This window comes from Mytilus californianus, unplaced genomic scaffold, assembly GCF_021869535.1.
Source record: "Mytilus californianus isolate M0D057914Y unplaced genomic scaffold, xbMytCali1.0.p SCAF_7, whole genome shotgun sequence".
In the NCBI taxonomy this organism is placed as follows: Eukaryota; Metazoa; Mollusca; class Bivalvia; order Mytilida; family Mytilidae; genus Mytilus; species Mytilus californianus.
In genome coordinates, this window is record NW_026262723.1 from 8238291 (window position 1) to 8264093 (window position 25803).

At 32.0% G+C, this 25803-nt stretch overlaps 1 protein-coding gene across 1 annotated transcript in view; it reads left to right on the top strand.

Annotated features, from left to right (window-relative positions):
* Nucleotides 1–22098, top strand: part of LOC127708559 (bone morphogenetic protein 10-like) — a 47197-nt gene extending 25099 nt beyond the window's left edge. Inside the window, exons 2-3 of the mRNA XM_052213465.1 lie at nucleotides 12018–12748; nucleotides 21535–22098. Coding sequence (XP_052069425.1) covers nucleotides 12018–12748; nucleotides 21535–21768 — 965 coding nt within the window. The 3' untranslated portion in view covers nucleotides 21769–22098. The remainder of the gene's footprint in view (nucleotides 1–12017; nucleotides 12749–21534) is intronic.
* Nucleotides 22099–25803: the final 3705 nt, after the last annotated feature.

A 25803-nucleotide genomic window follows, 5' to 3' on the forward strand; every position in this document is an offset into this window, starting at 1 on the left:
AGGGGCCGTCTTGACCATGTTGTAGGGTATGAATGATTCGTTCATTGCTGAAGTCCCTCCAGCTGTCACGGAATAGAAGTTCCTTCATAATATAAGTTCCAAATGGAAACAATATTCTGGAATATTATTTCCACTGGAATAAATATTACAGTAAATGTTCCTAACGGAATAAATGGTAAAGAATATTTGTTCCAACAGAAACAGATATTATGACAATGTTTATAACGAAGTTTCCAGTGGAACTTCTGTTAGGCGGAACAAATATACGTTGACAACGCGACTGTTCATTGATAATTTGTATTTTTTCTATGTATTGTGTGCGATTTGGTCCCATGCACATTTACTCCATGTCCCGTCCCTTTATTTTCTATTTTAGGGCCTGAACACGGCTCAATGTAAGTTTAATCCTTCAATATAAAAGGTCATATGGCAATACATTATTTTCTTTTTAAATGACTTGATTCCGGGAGATTGGGTTGTCTCACTTTAATTTAACCCATGTCAGCTTTTTAGTTTTATTTACAGAAAAGGGAGCCAGTTCTGTATTCTTTAAAATAAAGTTTAATTTTCCATGACAAAACGAAAACATTTTCGATGTCCGGTAGCATCGTATCTTCTCAAAACATGTTCTCGAACAATATCTGGATATCGGTGGGCATGTAACAGTGCCAAACCTCACATGACCGTTCACTAGTCCTAACGTTCACAACAAGGAATATTATACAACTGAAGCCATAGTCATAATGATTGATTGATTGATTGGTGTTCGCTTAACGCCGCCTCAGAACAAAAGGGCGAGAGCTAATTTTCAATAATTTTACAATTTAAAGTAGTTTTTAAAATTAGACAAAAGGTCCTTAAATATAATAAAACTCAAGTTTAAAACAAAATTACTAATTTACAAATTAAATGAACAAAAGACAACCCTAGGAACAGATATAAGACACATAACGACAAACAATAGACAATGGCAACACTGAAAACTAAAAATAAATGAGAAACATGGATCCCGAAAAAACAGGGACGACGTCAAAGGGTGAAAAGAACTTGCTCTTTGCAAGACAATCGCCGTGAAAACAATTTAATATGAAGACAAGCTTTTGTTTCAACTTATTTTTTTTTGTTTTTTGAAATTTCCCAACACGAGGCATTTGCCTCATTTGCCTCAATGTAGTTACGGCCCTGTCATATCTTGACTTACATTTACAAAATGACAACGAGGGTTGGTTGAAAACAAAAAATTAACGAGAGGAGATCATATATATATATATGAATGTGAAGTTAAAGATAATTTTTAAATGGGTAACATATCTTTTTGGGTAAGGCTTTTGACGAAAGCTATACATGTAAGAACAGTTGTCATTTTATGTCGAATGTGTTAATGTCAACATAGTTATGGTGTTATGGGAATATCTCAAATGACATTTCTGTTAACATAGTTATGATGTTATAGGAATATCACAAATGAAATATCTGTTCTACAGTGTTTTATAGTATCATATTCAGTCATTTATTAAACTAACCTAATTTTGAATAGATTTCATGGGCCATCGTATACATCCTCCTATATAAGTTACTAAATATATACTTGTTTGGACTTTACCAATCGGTTTTACATTGAAAAAGTTGTAGCACAAAATGTAATGTAAGACAATTTTCGATATGTCCCTTTTGTTGTCATGTTTGATGTCAATGTGATTTTAATTGTTTAAATCTGGTATAGTTCATCACTAGGATTTAGAAAGAACCTCTAAGCATATTTGCTTGTTCAACACGTTTTTATGTGGTTAGTCCAATGTAAAAACAGACCAGTTTGCTATTCAATACATCAGCGAATTTCAATGAAAAATATTTGATCAACACTAAGTATCTAAAATATGTGTTAACTTTATTCGAATGATTCATATTTAGTGCATATGAGGGGCTAGATATCGTTGCAGTTTCGTATAATAATAAACTTGTAAAAAGGTTGTATGTCCTATCCAAAACCTCTGTAAATATTCTATTTTGATCACATGTAAATTTAAATTGGAAATAATATTCTGAATTTTATAACTAGATTATTACAATAATCATGATCTCCTTGGTACCTTCCTTTGAAGTAAAATAATATTAACTTCTATTAACTTTATCAAAAGATATAACTCCGTACGAGTTTATTTTGTAATTGAAAATAATACAACTTATCGTTCGAGGGTAAAAGTAGTTCAATTCATTATCTGGCTCATATGTGTTTTTAATTTTTTTTTCGGAAAATAAGTAGTTTATTACTATAAGCACCTGTGAAAGGAAATCTGTAGAAGTCTCATGAGGGGCAAATCACACACAGGCGTGTTTTCAAAAAGAACATATTCAATAAAACCATTAGACCAAAGGTACGTATACAAAAATGGAGATCGCATTCAAATCATTATATGTTTAAAAAATGTGTTTTTGTAATAATCTTATTTTGATACCACCATCTTGTGTGGACTTTTATTTACATTTTCTACTTACTTGAAATCTTATTTTATTGTAACATCAACATTGTTACATGTAGATCATTTCGGGAATGAAAGTGTCTGTACTTGTAAATTATGATGCGCAGTCCATAACCCCGTGAATGACATATATACCAATTGGAACGTCAAAACAATACAATTCCTATTATACAATACCTTTTTTTAATAGTTTTCTTGTGTTTTCAACATTCCAAAATAAAACTGCATTAAGATGAAAGTTGATTGCCTAGACAAGTAATATATTTCAAAATATATTTTTTTACACAAACCAATACATCGGCTCTGTTTACTGGAGTTTGTCGGTCGTTTTACTTTTTTCCGCATGGCATTGTCTGTTTCTTTTCGACAAATAAGTTTACATTTCCCTTAGGTATCTTTCGTCTCTCTTCTAAGTTCTACGTTGTAGAATAAGATGAAATTCATCTTCAATCACACTTAAATCACAAAACATACGGCAATATTAATTACTCCTATAATGACCAAAATAACGTTCAGTTTCAATACAAGGAAGAACAAACGGATTCTGGTACTTTTGCTACATATACGAAAAAGTGCAGATGTACACTAAAGTCTTGTGTATTAATTAGAATTATATTTGTTTCAAATTTAAACGTTCTCAAAGTGCCCTTAGATTGATATTTTATGAATTGTATGGATCGAGTTCGCTTAGATAAACTCCTTAAGGAAGTAAATTATGAGTGACAAAGTTCAATAATTGCAATCAAAGTCTCACCTTTTTTCCATTGTCACGTGATAACTGAATCCTACTTACCGCCGTGTTTTGATTCTCATTGAATAACACAATGGGTCCCACTGGTGGAGAAAGAACTGATTATTCTTTTGGAGCACTTAGGTCGTCCCCAGTTATTGCTTTAGTTTTTTTTTATGCATCATCTGCAGTGTCTTGTTATTGTTGGTGGTCTTTTCGTCGGTTTTTACAATTTTTTTCAGCGTTGTGTTGACCGTTTTAAGTTGACATAAATTTTGATTGCCCCTTTGGGTTATCTTTTTCAGGGCCTAGGTTGTCAATTTTTATTTAATACTCAAGATATTTTATAGTTAGTATTTTGATATCGCACTACACATTTAAAATGCATTAAAGCATGCAGTAAAGCATAACTGATGAAAAGTTTATTAACGAAAAATATTGATTATTTTAGCTTTATTTTGATAACGTCTCCTTGTGTACATTTAGAATACAGGGAACGTTCAAATGTCATCACCATGGACATTTCAATTACATATTTTCATTTAGTGTGGTAATAATTAACTTATTGATCTTACAAAAGTATGGATGTAGGTATAAGCGTTGACTTACTAATTTATTGCTATAAAAAGATAAGAAACATCTGGTAATTACATGAATCAATAGATATTTCATATCAAACATAAAAATCAAAGACAGGGCTGGTCTACTTATTACAATTTTATTGAAATTTTAAACGTTTAATGATATTTACCTACCCAAATATTTGTCGATGTTTCACTCAGACTGAACCTGGTCGATCTACAGCAGAAATTATTCTTTGAGAAGTCTACAAGTACAAATATCTATACGAAAATAAGCGGGTGTGACATAACCTTCAGTGAGACAGCAACAGCCAAGCACTACATCTGGGCTAAAATAGACATTGCATAAGGTCATGCTTTTTGCTCAGTCTGTTTATGAAGTGTTTACACTAAATCAGTTGCATGTCTACTGGTTGATACTTTAGTGTAGGAGAACATGATTTATTTATTAGCTTTTATGGGCTTTGTGACTTAGATGGAGAGTTGTCTTATTGGCACTCATACCACATCTTCTTATTTTTATTTGATTTAAGTAACTTCGAGTACTCTTAGATCGGCTCTTTGTGTCTTTTGACTCTATGTTAGTTTTTGTTTGTGCTTCGTGGAAACTGACGACTTTCGTCATTTCCAACTGAAATTTTACAGTTTTTTCTTATGATGTCCCAGGTTAGGGGAAGGGTCGAGCGCTCACAAACATGGTTAACTCTGTCACATAATGTATGTGTCTATCCCAAGTCAGAAGCCTGTGATTGAATGGTTGTTGATCGTTTCTGTCTGTCATATTTATTCTTCGTTTATTATTTTGTCATAAATTATGCCAATGTGTTTTTTGTTGTTTCACATTTGACGGGTGTTTTTATGGGCTGAATATACGGTATAAGTTTTTCTCATTGCTGATGGCCATAAAGAGACATATAATAGTTGTTTAAATCCGCTTCATTTAGACTCTGTTGTATAGTTTTCTCAATGACAATCATATCATTTCTCATTATTTTCTATCTACAAATTTCTAATCACGTACGATAATCTAGAATGGAGAAGCGTTCATTCACAACCGATGGAATGGTTATCATTTGCTGAACATCCAGCGGCAAATATTTCAAGCAAATTCAGGACGAACAAGGATTAATAATTGTTATCATACGTAGGTTCTGCAAGGTATGTCGACCGGGATAATATCAAGATACTGTCACTGGATAATATCAAGATACTGCCACTGGATGATAAGGATATGTTGACTGTCACTGGATAATATCAAGATACTACCACTGGATAATAAGGATATGTTGACTGTCACTGTATAATATCAAGATACTACCACTGGATGATAAGGATATGTTGACTGTCACTTATCAAGATACTGCCACTGAATGATAAGGATATGTTGACCCTCGCTGGATAATATCAAGATACTGCCACTGGATAATTAGGATATGTTGAGTGTCACTGGATAATATCAAGATACTGCCACTGGATAATATCAAGATACTGCCACTGGATAATAAAGATATGTTGACTGTCACTGGATAATATCAAGATACTGCCACTGGATAATAATTAAGGATATGTTAACTGTCACTGGATAATATCAAGATACTGCCACTGGATAATAAGGATATGTTGAATGTCACTGGATAATATCAAGATACTGCCACTGGATAATAAAGATATGTTGACTGTCACTGGATAATATCAAGATACTGCCACTGGATAATAAGGATATGTTGACTGTCACTGGATAATAAAGATATGTTGACTGTCACTGGATAATATCAAGATACTGCCACTGGATAATAAGGACATGTTGACTGTCACTGGATAATATCAAGATACTGCCACTGGATAATAAAGATATGTTGACTGTCACTAGATAATATCAGGATACTGCCACTTGATAATAAGGATATGTTGGATAGGGAGAGATTCCATAAAAAGAGTAGACAACCCTGGTTTGGGACTCTAAAATTTTACTAAATGTTGACATAATGCTGGCATCAAAACCTGTTCAAATTTATGATGGCTTATCGATTTAATTATGGTTAATATGTTTAATCTAGAATTCAAGTAACGATTTATTTATGTTTCCTAATTTATATGGCAATAAAAGTTTCATTTATAATAATTGCCGCTGATACATACCAGATATTCAGATACACCCTTTGTTGTTGATTACATACATAACAGACATTACCGTCCCATTAAAAACTTAAAATGCTGCATCAAAAGATATATATACAACTCGTCTAAACAAAAGCCCAACAATGTAAGATCTGTAAATTTGCTTTTGCAAATTTTTTGTTCTCCCCTCGCCGGGATTCCAACTCATGCTACTAAGATATCGTGACACCAAATCGCCTGCACTGTATCCGACGCGCTAGACCACTCGACCACCTAGGCTTCACAATAATAAAGCTTTCGGTGGCCGGGTGTTACCTTTCCTCGTCAGTTGGATAAATCTGTTGTAGAGTTGTCACTGGTTCAGACGTACTTATATATATATGTATATACTTTAACTTGTTAATCTGTTTAAGTTTATTTATTACATAAACTCTGCCCCTTATCGTTCCGTCATATCAACCAACCCTTTCTAAAATTGATTTGAAACTTTAAAAAATTGCAGCTAACCTAAAGGCGCTTTAGATTTAAGTTTGCTTATTTGTTAGATGAATCATGCATATGGAATAATGAATTCTTTACTTTTTTTTTTATAATAATATCTTTACATAAACATATAAGGGGCCAGCTGAAACCCACCTCCGGGTGCGGAATTTTCTCGCTGAGTTGAAGACCCATAGGTGGCCTTCGGTTGTTTTTTGCTATTTTGTGTGGTTGTTGTCTCTTTGACGCATTCCCTGTTTCCATTCTCAATTTAATATTAGGGTCATTTAAAAAAATGTCGAATTTTCAGTACACCTATGCTATTTTTTTTAAAATTTTTAATGGAAAATGTAGTTGTAAGTGTTTAAACGAAAGTTTGTAGGATTTATGAGTCAGAACATCAATAATAATCGCGTTTAGATCTATTTTGATAAGATTAAAATATATTTAAGTCCGATTTTTGCGTAATTTATGTGCGTACAGAGTCAGGGTAACATATTTCAAATGATTTTTTTCCTATTTTTTGATTGCCTTGATATCTGCAAAAGGAACTATTTTAGAATGTTAATGAAAACTCACAGCTTCTTTGTCATTATATGAAACATTTTTCAACAAACTAAATTCAATCAGAGTACATGAAATGCATGTCTATTCTGTTACCGCTACTAGATCAACTGTTAAATTGTTTCTCCCTATGAATATGGAACAATTCAGTGATAATTTCAAGACATTTAGGGACAAAAATTAGTGGGTAATCTTTTATCATGTCTATGCTGTTACCAATACATTTATTAATTACAACAATATTAGACTTGAAAAAGTGCAATTACGTGTTGGAAACCAAACTCACAGCAGAAAAACATTATCACTGCATCAAAGGGAGTAGTTATTTCACAACAGTATTCATAAATAAAGATATTTGTCTATCCTGTTATGTCTATCCTGTTATAACAGGAGAGACAATTTCTTTAAAAAGTATATAATTACATATTATTTTACAGATGAAATGTTTGGTTGTTTGAACTCATTTAAAGGTGACAACGTCCTAATCTTTGCAATTTATCATATACAAAATGCAATACTGCTATCGGTAACATGATAGACAAAGAGGGTAACAGGATAGAACTTAATATGGTGATATATCGTTAACGTACGTTCCTATTACCAAAAACAAAACGAAAAAGTAAACCAACATGCAAGGGAATTACTTGATGTTGGGTTTATTAAAAAGAGAACATTATGAATTGCTATCTTAGACTTTCGTTGCTGGTGGTTTGTTTTATAACCTTCGAAAACCACTTTTTAGATATATTTTTCAGTTCAACATGGAAAATTGACAAATAATCTATCATTACACAGAATGAAAATATACAAAAAAAAATACTCTTGAAAAACCATCATATAGGCAATTAAAAACAAGCTTAAAATGTTAGCGAAACATTTTTAACTACCCAAAATTTCTTTCGAACATAGTAACAGGAGAGACAAAATATTGCACCACCTATCAAACAATGTTTCAATATATTCTTGTATGACATTACCAAGATTGCATCTTTTAATATGTTGCTCCATAAGTATTGTTTATTTTGAATTGCTCATGAAGAGGGTGGTTTAAATTAGTAACTTTTATTCAATTTTTCAATTTCAAGATTCGACATTTTTTTTAAAATGACCCATATTTAAAGCAAAAAAATAATAATTCTGTTATAAATGAATACATGGAACAGAATTATGTGACTACTGCCCTCAGTTCTAATGACTTTTATAAAGGAGTCAAGATTTTTAACATGTTCCATGATAGAGGGGTTTAGTTTTTCTTTTTTGATTTTGTTCTTGGGTACACAGGGAAATTTCACTCACATCAATTTCACGTGAATCTCACGTGAATTTCACCTCAACGAGCTTATACGTGAAACAAGTTCATGTGATTTTCACGTGAATCTCATGTGAGTCACGTAAATTTCACGTGAAAATCACCTGATTGTTTTTCAAGTGAAATTCACGTGAATTTTTAATATAATAACGTAAATCAAATAACATCTAAATTTAAAAATTTAATCCAAATCATGAAAACTACCAGTTTTTTTTTTTGTGAAGTTCACATGAAATTCAGGTGAAAAATTTCACGTGAGATTCATCTGAATCTCAATTCACGTGAAATTCAAACGTTTTGTTAAAATACTATAACAACAGCATTATTTTTGTGTGCATGCAATGAATGAAGACTCGTGATCAGCGATTAGACAATAGATTACCTGTAAAATGAAGCAAGAAAATATATTCCCGTTGAAAATGTTCACTGAGTTTCATGTATGAGCTCGTTTGAGGTGAATCTCACGTGAATTTCATGTGAGATTTATGTGAAATTCACGTGAGCAAATTTTGCCTGTTTAAGAGACATACAATTATGAGTAGGAAATTATTGAAATTATTCCTGTTACTATCATTTAGGTGGCAAGTTTGAACTATTGTAACTCTTTCAAAAGGTGGTACGTATACAAAAAGGTAAATCAATGCTGATTTGATTTTAAGACCCGCATAGCAAACGGGCAAACTTTACTACATAACTTCCATTAGTCGGTATGGGATAATTAGTCTCTCTCATTCTTCCCCTTTTTTTAAGTGGCAGAAGAAATAACCACTCTTCATAGCAATCGACCTACAGAACCTAACTTTGTGGCTTAATTCTTAAATTTGTTCTCGTCCTGAATATGCATGAAATACTTGCCTCTTAAGGTGAAACGAACAGCAATCGATCAATAAATATTATTCCTGTAAAACCAAAATAAAACGAAGGACGATGAAAATGGTTTATTGAGCCCAGTCATCAAGTTTACCATTTTCTAGCACTTCATAAAATACGAAAAAACAAGCTTAGCAAAACATTTCACATTTAAAACAAAATGTACAATCACTCCGTAACATCTTACATCTTTAGATTGAGAGATCAAGTATTTGTAAACAGTTTTTTGACCCCTCAGAACAGATCTATTTGTTTCTACTTTGTAGGTTTATGTATGTGGGTAGTAACTGTAACGTTCATTGTGTTGAAACGTGATTAACTTTTTTTATAAATGACAAATGCAATGATTATTAAATATGTTTCTATTTATAATAATGTTATTACCTTATCTTAAAATGCATTCACAAAATTAAATGCTTTATTGTTGTTTTATCGGGCATCTGGATCAAATATATCGCCTTTTTTTCGTTCAAAAATGTTGAAAGATAATTATTTAGCATGTCTTTGTGTCTGATAAAACTTTAAATAGATGGCAAACAATGGGCTTAATCTCGTTTCTTTAACCATATTGCTGTGACGACAGCCTATTTATTGAATTATCAAACGCTTCTCGATATGAAAGTGTAAAGGTATTTGATAATCTAGTATACTAGTAGTTTGATATAAAAATAAGGTTGCCTTTGAGACAACTGTCCACAAGTGTCCAAATGACGCTGATATAAATAGGTCACTGTAAGGTACGGCCTTCAGCAATGAGCATAAAGAGCTGCGCCTTGAGCGCATGATACGCCCGTCGCTCGTCTTTATACGATTTTTTTATCGAATAAAGTTCCATAACTTTGCAATGTCATTTCAGAAATTTATAACAGAAAACAAAAAGGAACTTATTTCAATTGATATACACCAGTCACCACAATTTCATGAAAACTTCTCAGAGCGTTTTTGAGTTATAATTGTCCGAAAACTTGAAAATCATCCCTTTTTTATGAAAAAGTCCTAATACTCGAAAACGTAAAATCACAATTTTTTAAAAATTGAAAGGGAATTTAAGTCAATATATATAAACAATTCATCAAAGTTTCACTAAAATCCGGAAAAATTGCTCGAAGCATCTTTAAGTTAGTCAGAAAACTGGAAAATCCCCCATTTTTTTAAAGAACAAAATCCACTAACTCGGAAACATAAAATTTTAAATTTATAAAAATTGAAAGGGAGCTTACGTCAACAGATATAAACAATTCACCAAAATTTGTTAAAAAATTGGTGAAAACGTTTTTGAGTTATTGTCCGAAGTGTTGAAGACGGACGGACAACGGTATACCATCAAACGTCTCGTCTTTAAAGGCCGGCGGCCGTATAAAAAAATATATCGTTTTCTCAACTATAAAAATACCAAACATGACAAAATGAGATGAGAAACAATTCAAACGAAAAACAAAAAAACACGTGGTCTGATCAATGACATAACAATAGACGAAAATCAAATATGATCGACAGAAACAACGGAGTTTAAAAGAGCTAAAACCCCATAACCTGGGACATTGTTGTTACTTTTTACTAACGATTGTCCGAATTGGTTAATTTACTTATTTCTGTCCACACTAGAAACTTGTATGCACATTTATTTTTGAATTTTTACAAATTTCAACTTCCCTTAATTTGGGATCTAAATCATGGAAAACCTACAATATACGCGATTGTTTTACAAATAGAGGTATTCTCCAAAACTATGAATTTTACATCGTCATTAAAACATGTTTCTATGGAGCCATTATATAAAGACGCAACAGAAGTGTTCGTGGAGACGCAACAGAAGTGTTCGTGGAGACGCGACAGAAGTGTTCGTGGAGACGCAACAGAAGTGTTCGTGGAGATGCAACAGAAGTGTTCGTGGAGACGCAACAGAAGTGTTCGTGGAGTTACTTCGCTATGGAAAAGATTCTGTCCAATTAGGTTAAAATAAAACGTGTATGACGACAATCGATAAAGTGTATTATCTGTACGACGACAATCGATACATTGCATTATCTGTACGACGACAATCGATAAAGTGCATTATCTGTAAGACGACTATCGATAAAGTGCATTATTTGTACGACGACAATCGATAAAGTGCATTATCTGTACGACGACAATCGATAAAGTGTATTATCTGTACGACGACAATCGATAAAGTGTATTATCTGTACGACGACAATCGATAAAGTGCATTATCTGTAAGACGACTATCGATAAAGTGCATTATTTGTACGACGGCAATCGATAAAGTGCATTATCTGTACGACGACAATCGATAAAGTGCATTATCTGTACGACGACAATCGATAAAGTGTATTATCTGTACGACAATCGATAAGTTCATTATCTGTACGACGACAATCGATAAAGTGCATTATCTGTACGACGACAATCGATAAAGTGCATTATCTGTACGACGACAATCGATAAGTGCATTATCTGTACGACGGCAATCGACAAAGTGCATTATTTGTACGACGGCAATCGACAAAGTGCAGTATATGTACGACGGCAATCGATAAAGTTCATTATCTGTACGACGACAATCGATAAAGTGCATTATCTGTACGACGACAATCGATAAAGTGCATTATCTGTACGACGACAATCGATAAGTGCATTATCTGTACGACGGCAATCGACAAAGTGCATTATTTGTACGACGACAATCGATTAATAGTTCACCAGCATCTATAACATTTGTGATACAAGCATTTGAAAAATTGTCATTTGGTTGTGCTGTCTCATTGATGTTCGCATCAAATCTCCTTAAATGTACAAATCAACTTTTAATTACCAATTTATCATTTTTTATTCTAACTAAGACCAAATCAATTTATTCATGCTTACATATTTTTTACTTCCAGATAACCAAATTGCATTTTCAAATTCCATACACAGTTCCGGTACAGCCACTCGAGTCCACACTTTAGTATTCAATATAACTAGTATTTCACCTGATGAAACTATAGACCTTGCCGAATTGAGGCTGTTTACACTAGTTGAGAAAGACCGTAACACATACATCGGTGTTGATAGGAAAGTTTCTTGTTTGGAAGTGTTATCCCATAATACAGAACGATATCGACTGATTGAGTCAAAACATATTTATGGTCGACACAGCGGATGGGAAACATTTGACGTCACTTCCGCTGTGCGACATTGGGTGACGGATATAAGTTCCATTCAAATTCTAGAAATAAGAATAGAAAGTGTTTTTCATGGCTTTTCTATGGGAAATATGGATATAAATGTGAAAAATGAAAATAAGAAAGAACCACTTTTAGTTGTATTTTCAAGTGAAACAAAACTTAACGGACTCCACCGGACAGAAAGACATGAACTTGTTACACGGGAAATGGATTCCGTAAATGTCATTTCTTCATCTAGTAAATCGTTATCAAACAGTAGCGAACATATTCATATCTCAAATAATGACCATAAAATTCCTCATAAAACAGATAATTTAGATAGTCCTATTTTGAGTCGAGTAAAACGACGCGGAAGGAGACAAATTCCTTGCCACAGACGACCAATGTATATTAGGTTTAGTGATATAAATTGGGACAAATGGATTATTGCGCCTCATGGATATCAAGTGAGTACACTTTATAGCTTTTTATTTACGAAATTATCAATTCTTTTTCGTTATAACGGATATCTTCAAATTTTGGGACAGTTATAATGATCAAGTTGTTACAAATAATAACAAAATACCAGTTTACACCCCAAAAACATTTACAAAAACATACGATTATAACAATGTACGTTTGGGATGCAAAATAATGTTTAATAAGATGGATTAGAAAAAAAATCATAACTTACACAAATTTTTCTGGCAAGTTTTCAAAAATAGGTAAACAAATCAAAAAGAGGAAAAATTAGTTTTTAAAAACAATAGACCCTTCTTTCTGCAATTCAATGACTTGTTGTATTTTAAGTTAGTTTAAACAAAAAAGTTATGTTCATTTAAAACTATTCGGTGAAATAGTCGACTTAAAAAAACATTAAAGAATTTTGCTTTAACAATACACCTGTTAAGTGGATAAACTAATGAACCCTGCAGTACTAAAAGCAAAACAAATCCCTTTTTGCATTTATACAATGCAAGAGGTTTGATGTAGGTTCATCAATTTCTTCTTATACGTCACGAATAAAACCGTTGAGATGTACATGTTACATGTAAGTATCTATGGGTCTTACATGTACTTTATACAAAACGTATTTGTCCATGGGCCTTACTTGAAACAAAGTTAATGTAAAAGGCAACAGACTCATTTCTGTGAGACAAACCAATTTTACTGACGTGACCATTGGAATTATAAAGGTGCTTTGAAATCTCATTTGTTTTGCCATTTTTCGTAGTGCCTGAAGCAATTGGTAACATATTTGATAAACATTCATACCATTATAAGCTATTTCGGTCCGTTTGAGCGTTTTTTTTAAGTAACTGTGGCCCTTGAAAATAGAAAACTGCTTCACATTCTCAGTTTTATATACCTTTTCTGAAATTTCGTTAGTATTTCATTAGATATTTGGATTACATCGTATAGTCAGTATAAAAGGCCCCGACATGACAAAATGTGAAACAATTAAAAGGAAAAAACCAAAGGCCTGATTGAGGACAAAACAATAAACGAAAAACCTGATGTGGGATAGGGACATGAAGAATGTGACGGAGTTAAACATGTTAGTGAGAGATCATACACCTCCCCTAACTGTAGACAGTGGTGTAACAGCACACCATGAAACACTTGGAAATGGCTTTATCTTAAAAGTACCTTTCCCCTCTGATATGAAAATGAGATGTAGGGTATACGCCAATAAAACAGAAACAAAATGTCACAAATAACCAAAACATACCAGGAGGTTTACATAAAGTCTTCAACAATGAACGGTTTTGTATTTAAAATGTCAAGCTAGCTCTGAATTACCCCGAGTGTGAAACATATAGAATGAAATAAATAGTGAATATCAAACCAAGTGTGAAAAAATAGAGAATAAAATAAACAGTTTAGGCCGTTAGTTTTCTCAATTGAATTGTTTCATATTTTTCATGTCGGGGCCTTTTATAGCCGACTATACGGTATGGGATTTTCTCATTGTTGAAGGCCGTACGGTTGCCTATAATTTCTTACATCCACTTCATTTGAACTTTGGTGGATAGTTGTCTCATTGGCAATCATACAACATCTCCTTATTTTCATATTGACTATCAAAGATCTCCCATCAGCACCAAAGCGTTTAAATAGCAAAAACTTTGAGATATGACATCAGACAACCACTGACGACATTCTTGACTTAAGACAGACACATGAATAAGTAGCTGTTAAGTAGCAGATGGCCTTCTCAATGTATAGATGTATCTCACTTTATATTGTCGAGGTCGTTTGGTCGAGTTTTTACATTCACAAGTACTTGTTTTAATTGATCCATTATCTACTAGTTTTCGATTGTTAAGGCGTGGACGTCTGATAGCAGTTTCTTTACTAATAGTTTAGCTTGAAATATAAAAATATCTTCTTAGATATTTCAGATTAACAGTAAGGAAATTTTAATTATAAATTATAACGTTTTCAAGTTATGCATAATTTAATTAATTAGAGAGGACTCGTGTCGATTTTTCTGACACACCCACAAATGATTTAATTAAGGTAGGATTGCGAATTTCTCTTATATCTTATTGAACGATTGATGCACATTAATATCGGTTTCAGGCATTCCATCGTGGTAACGTATAGTTACTGAACAATGTACACCTAAAATATTATTTGTTTTTCTGGAGTAACTAACTTGTTATTTAAGTTTATCAAACATTCAATCTCATTCCTTTTGGCAAAATTAAGCTTCTTTCCCACATTCCCTTCCCTAACTCCATAGGAGGGTTAACTACAAATCGATACTTTGAAAGCAGTAAATACTGCACTATTTTTTTTTAATTTGTCGGAAAATTTAGACATAACTATCTTTTTGTTTTTTTTCACTGTCGTTTTTTTTTTTTTTTTTTTTTTTTACTAAAGGTTCCTGATTACAGTATTGCATGAATGATCTATCCAGAGGCTATAAAAGAAGCCTAAGAAATATAGTTTATGTTAACCTTGAATTTACGATTAGTTTCATAAATATACCTAAGTATAACTTTACTGTTGAACTTCAACACAGTTAGCTAAATAATATGTTTAAACAAAAACAAAACAAAAACAAAAAAGAGACACACAGTCAAACACGCGTTAGTTAAATAATATGTTGAAACAAAAACAAAACAAAAAAGAGACACACAGTCAAACACGCACAACTAACCTAACACACATGTTAGGTTAACACTTTTATATATTTTTTAATCAATTTTATAGGCTTATACAATGAACTAGAAGAAAATATTATATCTGTCGGTTAAATATGATAAACAAATTTAAACTTGATTGTATGTTCCAAACATTATGAATAAAATTTAACAGCAAACATCATACTTTTTTCGATAACACAATTTTTGAAACAACTCGTTTAGTGTATCTCGACAAAGCTTTAAAGATAAATATAATGATATTAAACTGTGTCAAGAGCATTTTGAAGTTCTTTGATTTTTTAGTCATCCGTAATCAAAAATCCATTATTAGTAATTTTGTTACTTTCAGATTCACATCTTTAATTAATTCGCAGACAACGTATTTGTACTTTATTACCCCATAATTCTTAAATGATTTTCTCACGAAAATAGATCGACAGCTAAAAATATCTATCTATAGTTAGTCTTTAGGGAGTCTTAGCAGATAACCCAGGGTAGATAATGGTCTTGCCTCAGTTAATTTGATCTTCTTTTTTTATAACAGAAACTAAACGTATTATAGAAGTTTCTAACAATATATTTATGATTTACCATTAATTTAGTACAGTTATTTAAGTAGACGTAAGAAAGTGGTATGACCAAATTCTCTATTATATATTTATTTTGTCAGCGAAAGTAAATTTAAAAAAAACAACGTTGAAATTGCATCGTATCATTTAGCTTTACTATGCGTACTGTATAAAAGTTCAACAATATTTACGTTTTAGCAAGTTAAGCTTGAATATGAAAAACATAAATAGGTAAGTCATTACCCACAAAAGGATAAACATCATAGAATTCCATTTAAACTTTTATCTTTAAATTATAAGTTGTCATGTGTTATGTATGTCCTTAGTGTTATTTGTAAATAATTTAATTTTAGATGTAACACGTCTTCTGATTGGCTGAAAGTGTTTTGTCTATCAGCTCATAGACATAATTTTGTCATGTGACCGCGACGTCATCAACGTTTTTATCATGATTTACTCCTTTTTAGAACTAAATTATAAGAAATGACTTTAATATTTTTTCTGTCTATTTCGAAATAACATAAAAAATGTGGTGCACACTTTTAAAAACCAGCTACGCGGGTTATTCAGTTTGCACCATATTTTTTATGTTATTTCTTCATAGACAGAAAAAATATTACAGTCATTCCTTAAACAAATCCATTTAAATTTGCAATATTTTTCAGCATTTTCGTCAACAACTATTTGTGTAAGAAACTAAAATTGTGTCCGAATCTATAAATACAGTATGATGATTGGTTAACATGGTGGCATTGTTATGTATATCATGTATATATTTTCTAATTAAACAGTTTATATAAAAAAGACGCCGGAAAACCGTGAATAAACAACAGGAGTGTTTTCTTCTTGTAACTTTCGCACATTATCGTTTGTGTAAGATTGATTGTAAACAAAATAACTTATTGGTAATTTACGATGTTTTAATTTCTGTTTTTGGGTGTTAAACATCTTACTGGATCAATTATAATACAGTAATTCATCGATAAGTCGTAATAACAACTGCATAAATATCAGTTCTTATCATATACTTTCATAAAACGTTCATCACAGATTAGCAGTTGAAACCAAACACGTGATATATGCATGGAACTTAATATTTCTGTCATTTTGGACAATTTATGCACCATTTGGAAAATTAAACTGTAAACTTAAAGCTTTCCGTAGCCAATTCACGCCGTGATGTATAGCGCTATTTGACCTTCTTATCTTTTATATTCAAAAATCGATATAATTTAGGTAATATTTTCGACATATATATACAGTAGTTTAAATATGTTTTTATTACGTCAAAAAAACCAATACATCATATTAAAGAGGTATGACCAAAGTCACTTGTACTTGTTTCATTTATAATAACAATGCTGAAATCTACTTGAATTTGGAATTATGTACTCAAACGATTATATAGTATACGACTTTGTTATATCCTATTACAGCAATCTGATTAGATAAAAATCCTGTGTCCACGCTTTGCTTACAAGAATCTGAAAACGACCCATTCTACTTTCTGTTTTAACGACCATTCGGGATCCTCAGGTTTTGTCGTAATGTACACACTATCAAACATTTGGAGGCAGAACTTTCATTGGTTGATATAAAATTCATCAGACGGAGTATTGTCAGATCCTTGTAAGCGAAGCGTGGACACAGGATCTGTATCGTAACCAGATAGTTTTTACAGTACTATCCTTTAATTTCGATACATTGTTCCTCATCAATATATTTTATCGTATAAGCAATTATTTTATTATTATCCATGATCATTTCTGAGATATATCAGGTTCTCTTATTCCGTATGCATTGAATCCGGTTCTGATCGACCAGTTTGACAAATTTTGATAAACTACATGTTGATTAAATATTTCTCGTGTAATTTCCCGCCATATCCATTCGGAACTAAGCATTTTCCATATGAATTATATCATTATAAAAACAGATTCGACCATTTTACACCTTTGACTAAAATGTTTATCCATTGTCGATACTTTAAAGTTTGAAAAAATTAAAACTATGGTTTAAAAAAGGCTTTGTACAGACACACTAGACGAGTAGTTTTAAAAATTGTGCTATCGATCTGGAGTGGATGAATATATCGTTATACCATATAACACCAGTGGTTTGACCATGTTATATAAATGAAGTTGGAATAGTTTTACTATTGACTATAACTACCATTCTATTTGGAATAGTTTGACTATAACTACCATTCTATTTGGAATAGTTTGACTATAACTACCATTCTATTTGGAATAGTTTGACTATAACTACCATTCTAGTTGGAATAGTTTGACTATATAACTGCCATTCTCTTTGGAATAGTTTGTCTATAACTACCATTCTAGTTGGAATAGTTTGACTATAACTACCATTCTCTTTGGAATAGTTTGACTGAAACTACTATTCTAGTTGGAATAATTTGACTATAACTACCTTTATATTTTGAATAGTTTGACTATAACTACCATTATATTAGGAATAGTTTGACTATGACTACCATTATATTTGGAATAGTTTGACTATAACTACCATTCTATTTGAAATAGTTTGAATATAACTATCATTCTAGTTGGAATAGTTTGATTATATAACTTCCAGTCTATTTGGAATAGTTTGCCTTTAACTATCATTCTATTTGGAATAGTTTGACTATAACTACCATTCTCTTTGGAACAGTTTGACTATAACTACTATTCTAGTTGGAATAGTTTGACTATAACTACTATTCTAGTTGGAATAGTTTGACTATATACCTGTGGTTAAAAAAAGGCTTTTTCCAGACACACTTAACGAGTAGTTTTAAAAAATGTGCTATCGATCTGGAGTGGAGGAATATCGTTATACCATATAACACCAGTGGTTTGACCATGTTATATAAATGAAGTTGGAATAGTTTTACTATTGACTATAACTACCATTCTATTTGGAATAGTTTGACTATAACTACCATTCTATTTGGAATAGTTTGACTATAACTACCATTCTATTTGGAATAGTTTGACTATAACTACTATTTTAGATGGAATAGTTTGACTATAACTACCATTCTATTTGGAATAGTTTGACTATAACTACCATTCTAGTTGGAATAGTTTGACTATATAACTGCCATTCTCTTTGGAATAGTTTGTCTATAACTACCATTCTAGATGGAATAGTTTGACTATAACTACCATTCTCTTTGGAATAGTTTAACTAAAACTACTATTCTTGTTTGAATAGTTTGACTATAACTATCATTATATTTTGAATATTTTGACTATAAGTACCTTTATATTAGGAATAGTTTGACTATGACTACCATTATATTTGGAATAGTTTGACTATAACTAATATTCTAGTTGGAATAGTTTGACTATAACTACAATTCTATTTGGAATAGTTTGAATATAACTACCATTCTAGTTGGAATAGTTTGATTATATAACTACCAGTCTATTTGGAATAGTTTGCCTATAACTATCATTCTAGTTGGAATAGTTTGACTATAACTACCATTTTCTTTGGAACAGTTTTACTATAACTACTATTCTAGTTGGAATAGTTTGACTATATAACTATGATTAAAAAAAGGCTTTTTCTAGACACACTAGACGCATAGTTTCAAAATTGTGCTATCGATCTGGAGTGGATGAATATCGTTATATCGTATAACACCAGTGGTTTGGCCATGTTATATAAATGAAGTTGGAATAGTTTTACTATTGACTATAACTACCATTCTATTTGGAATAGTTTGACTATAACTACTACTCTAGTTGGAATAGTTTGACTATAACTAAATTCGGTTTGGAATAGTTTGACTATAGCTACCATTCTCTTTGGAATAGTTTGACTATAACTATTATTTTAGTTGGAATAGTTTGATTATAACTACCATTCTATTTGGAATAGTTTGACAATAACTATCATTCTAGTTGGAATAGTTTGACTATATACCTGTGGTTAAAAAAAGGCTTTGTACAGACACACTAGACGAGTAGTTTCAAAAATTGTGCTATCGATCTGGAGTGGATGAATATCGTTATATCGTATAACACCAGTAGTTTGACCATGTTATATAAATGAAGTTGGAATAGTTTTACTATTGACCATAATTACCATTCTATTTGGAATAGTTTGACTATAACTTCTACTCTAGATGGAATAGTTTGACAATAACTACCATTCTATTTGGAATAGTTTGACTATATAACTTCCATTCTATTTGGAATAGTTTGACTATGACTACCATTCTATTTGGAATAGTTTGACTATAACTACTATTCTAGTTGGAATAGTTTGACTATATAACTACCATTCTAGTTACCTTAGTTCAAGTGGTGTGTGCATGTTGTATTAAACACTTAACATAATATATATGATGTTTCCAAAAACACAATTTACTTGAAAAAACCAGTGTAATATCTGTCTTCGCCACATGTTTTGAATTAAATAGCGCAATCGATTATCATATAATCTGGTTATTGTATCAAAGGCGTTAAAAGAAGCGACTACAACTGAAGATTATATTCATTAACGTATCAAATTTATCTAACATACGTATAATGATTTGTAACGAGTGATGGAATATTTCTTTAGTCAGAGTTGTCGTCCGTTTACCGTAAATATTCAAATATATTAAAGCTACGTTCGTCCCGAAGCTTACCGAGAAACAACATCTATGACAAATTTCCTATTGTAATGTAAGGACAATCCGTTATTGTGGCTAGTTAGTTAATTGATTAATTACTGCTGGCTAAACACCCAGTGATATATTGCGAATAGTTTGTGCATATTCAGGACGAGTTAATTATCAATAAATGGTTATAAATCATTTAAAATCCACCGTTCGTTATTTTCGGATATATGTACTTCTCAAACATGCAAAGAAAAATATACCTCCATGACTAACTTTTGCTTTCACGATAATTAAGTTTTATTGTCATATTGAAAGGGAAACGGCGGACATTTTAGAGTCTTGCAATATATATCATAGATTAAAGGGATAAGAAATATTTCCTCTACGTGTCTTACTTTGTAGGCATTCACGTTTCCTCAATTATTAACTAAACTAATATTAGACTACTGTAAATCAGGCAATTATTTGTTTGTTAAAATGATTTTATAACTGACTTAATACAAAAGAATCATCATCGATTTCTTTTTCTCAATATTTGATTTAGTGTTCTTCATTAGGAGTTTGTTTGAACAGCATAGAGACCTAGAATTAAAGATATTTTTGGTTAATCCAATTTTATAGATGCAATTGGTGGTTTTTTGCCCCCATCGTCATTGTTACTTTCACTTCAACATGGAAACAGCTGTTCCGTTCCGTTACATGCATGATATATATAGAAAAATATTTTGATACATAATATTTCTATGCTTTGAGACTTTTGTACATCGCAAAATAATTGAATTTTGAAATATATCTATGTTATAATAAGCAAAAACAATTTTTCAAAAGAAAACAATCTAATTCGGGCTATTTATCATATTTATCATATTTATCATATCTATCATATTTATCATATTTATCATATTTTTCAGGCATACCAATGTGTAGGTAGATGTTATTTTCCTTTGAGTGACCATCTGTCTCCTACAAAATATGCCATCATTAAAGGATTGCTCCATTCAGCTTATCCCGATGAATATTCCAGAGCGTGTTGTGTACCAACAAAGCTTGATCCTATTTCTATCTTATACATAGACGAACAAGGAGTTCCGACTTATAAATACAAATATGACGGTATGGTAGTTTCCGAATGTGGCTGTCGGTGACCTTGGCCTCACGATCGTAGTCAATAAAATGTTTTCTATCATAAATACATAACGGTTGTTATACGATCGTAGTCAGAAGAGCGATTTATTTTGCTTAACAATGAATTGCAAGGAGTGTTATGTAAAACGGAAATGAGGACAACGTAGAAGGATTTTAAAAATGTGCAGTGCCTTGCGCAACAAATGATTTTGAATTAAGATAAGATATACAATGAATAAAATGAAAGCAGTATAAAGAATATTGCATTTCAAAGCTTACATGTAACAATTGGGAACATGTTGAATTGTAATTTATCATATTTAAGTAAATTAAATGAATCAACATCTAAAGCATTCTAAAATTACATAATAAATCTGTCTAAATGTTTCATTGTGCAAGAATTGACTATCCTCGTAAGATCTTAATACTTTCAAGTTCATTTTTGGTCAGGTTACACGAACTGCAACCTCAGCTAAGATCAACAATATTTTCCCAAATTCTATTAAGTATATTACTCTTTAAAACTCACGATTACAAAGAATTATGTGTAGTCGAGAATTTACATTAACAACATCAGAATCGTAAGAAAAAAAAATCCTTTGTGTGTGTCCGACGCGTTTTTCTAAGTTTATCTTCAACAAGAACGCTCAAACCAAACTATTATAAAAACAAGGATACAGACAGACATACTTAATTCATGAGGAGTTATATGACCAAAACCACATATTTAGAATTTTTTATTTTTCTGGGTTTATCCATACTTTTGGTCTTTTTCGGTAACATGAGCTTTAGTAATTTTTTTATTCTTAAAATTACCAAACTTTGGCCCGAGCGTCAATGACGAGACATTGTTTGTCGAAAAGCACAGTAAAATTGGTACTGTTTAATGTTATTATTACCCTAGGGTCTATACCATTGATGGTTGTTTGTTAATCCCGGGGAGTATCGCAAGCTTACTATCTCAGTATTTTGGCACTGAAATAAAAATGCAGATATCATTTTCATGAAATTTTTAAAATAAAGTTCTGAAAATAGTTCAAATTTCAATACATCGAATGTGACATACCGAATTAGACTTGTCAACTGGTTTATACTTGCATGAGCAACACGACGAGTGCCACATGTGGAGTTGTATCTGCTTATCCTTCCTGAGCTCACGAGATCATCCCCGGTTTTTAGTGGGGTTTTGTGAAAGTCTAATTATTTTTTCAAAAATCTTCTTCTCTGAAACTACTTGGCCAAATACTTAAAAACTTTAATTGAATGTTCCTTAGGGTATCTAGTTTATATATTGTATTCGGGATTTGATCCATTCAAAAACATGGCGGCAGTTTCTAAAAATAGGACATAGGGGTCAAATGAAGATTTTGGCTTTCATCTCAAAAACTAAAGCAGTAAGAGCAAAACTGACTTAGGTGAAAGTGTTAAACAGGTTTAGATCTACCTGTCAAGTAATCTTCAGACCAATAGGACAACTTATTGTTGGGTTACTGTCCAGAAATAGTTAATTTTTAGGAAATTTTACAGTTTTGGGTAATGTATTATCTTTAATATTATAAAAGACAGAGAGAAAGTGTAAATGACAAAATTGTTCAACAAAGTAAGATCTACAAATAAGTCAAATGCCTGAAACTGAAATTACAGGTGAGCGATATCAGACTCTCATGAGACTCTTGTTTTTTCTATACTAAAACCAGCTCTTCAACAATTGTATTACTATTTGGATTTTAAAATGTTCGAGAAACATTCAAGAGACTGTTATAGTATTGCGCATCGGGGGAAGTAGTATTGTTATAATTTAATCTATGATGGTTCACGAATAGACAGCACCAGATTATGTTTACCTTTACGGGATCGCCACACACTACTTAAAGTTATCCTCTTGACAGCGAGGCCCAACAGCATAATACATGTATATCTTCCATTTTTGTATTTCGCCAAATTTATGAATAGGACACGTGTAGCAATCATACCAACCTGAACAACATTACCTGACAACTTTTAACAAGAATGGATATCTACGTGTATACAAACTAAACTAAGTAAAAATGCAGGAACCCATACAATATGACAAGCAATGGAATCGCTCTTGGTTCTAGACAAATTAGTTTAAGAAGCTATTTGTAAGCAATAAAAATCATAGCTCGAGGAATACTACAAAACACAAAAGCTAAAAGAACAGGGTCTATAAGACAGACAACCAACGGTACACAAAACACTACAGGGAACACTTCAGAATATTTAAGCAATGTTGACGAGTTTAACAAAATGCCGAGGATTCCTTTAGGTGTTCCGGAAGGTTCGGGATTTCCTGTAACACTAGTGACGACACACAGACTACAGATGATCTGCCATCAAATGTGAATTTACAAACATGCCACCTAATGACAAGGACAACCACTGGCGACGAGAATTCAAAAGTTTTATTTTAATAAGTTAATAGTGTTGCATTAGAACATACCATAACACTACCGATTTTGAAGAGTTGCCTCCGTCAAATCCCAAATTGATGGCGACAACTCTTTTAGCAAAGAACTTTTACTCCTGATTTCAGAATGTGATCTTCTTAAGTTTTATATGTACATAGATATATCATGCCTGTGTTCATCAAAGCATGTAATACAAGATAATAAAATGAAATTGGATACCCTGCATTTATCATGCTTTACATATTGTCAAATCGCTAAAAGACCTCCCTCCTAAACTATTGAAAACTATCATTCTGCATTGACAATACTATCATGGTGTAAGTTAGATACATCCATTCGGGCTGACGCCCTCAAGGTGTATATAATACTTACAAATATTTCCAGCTTTATAATCGAGTTTAATCACAAGAACGCGGAAAAGCAAAAGACCATTTATTTTAATAATTTTTATATTTATACAAACCAAATATTACCTTTAATTCAACAGGGGTTAAATAGCGCTTATCACTGATTTTTCGTTGTGCTTCTACGCCGCAAAGCATTTCTTCTTCCAGACAAGGTAAATAATCTCCTTCAAATTAAAAGTAATGATTCAGGTATTGATTTTCTGGAAAGGGCTATTTGAAAACGGCAAATCAAGAACAATGCCTTCTCCATGAAACTGTCCAATCTAACATACCTTTGACTTCTTTTTCCTGTGGCAATCTACATTTCCACTACCACCCGCGGTTGAGCCATTTAGTAGAAGCTACCTTTAACTTTGTTCTCTTCCTGAAAAGTCTGCATGTCTTTGGGCACAAAGAAAACAATAGCAAACATTGTCAATCAGTTCAAATCAAAAGTACATGACCCAATTTTGTAGATGACATAAGTGATAATAACACTTTATACATTCCATTCGATCTAAGTACTTTTCTTGATTTACCTTCATTAGGACCGCTAAAACCCAAACATTTGAAAGCCAAGGATGTTTGAAACGAAGAAATATTAGGAGCTAGGCTATATTGGGCGTATTACATTTGGGCTGATTTTGGGATTAACAGACATTACTTTTGCGCGAAAAAAAATTATATTTGCGCTTTAACTTATAGATCTACCTGTATTTATACCATGTTAGTAAATACAACTAACTTTTTAAAGGTCATATTATACATTTTCCTGGGTGAATACCCATCAATTTGCTGGATTGAACCAGAACTAGAACTATCGCTGAAAAATAATGGGAAGAAGTCGTGTAAGGCGAAGCTTACAACTGATGAACATTACCACCGTTACTGATAAATAAAGCCACCTGACGAGTACCCTTGGCAGGGTCAACACAGTTTGTCAATGTCATATTTACCTGTAAAATACTATTTTTAAATACGCTCAAACGTAATAGTATTTCTCGCGCAAATGTAATACAAATCCGCGCATATGTAATGAACCGGCTATATGACCTAAAACTATCTAAAAGAATTATAGCTAAATTTAACTAAGTAAGTTCAATTTTGCCTGAGGGAGTTGGAACCTTAGTTTCTTAGTAATGTCTTAGTTTATCAACAGAGAATTAAGAATAAGAAGATTATAAAAGTGAAAGTTTGCACACTTTCAGTGATCACGTGGTTTAAGATGAATCTGTTATAG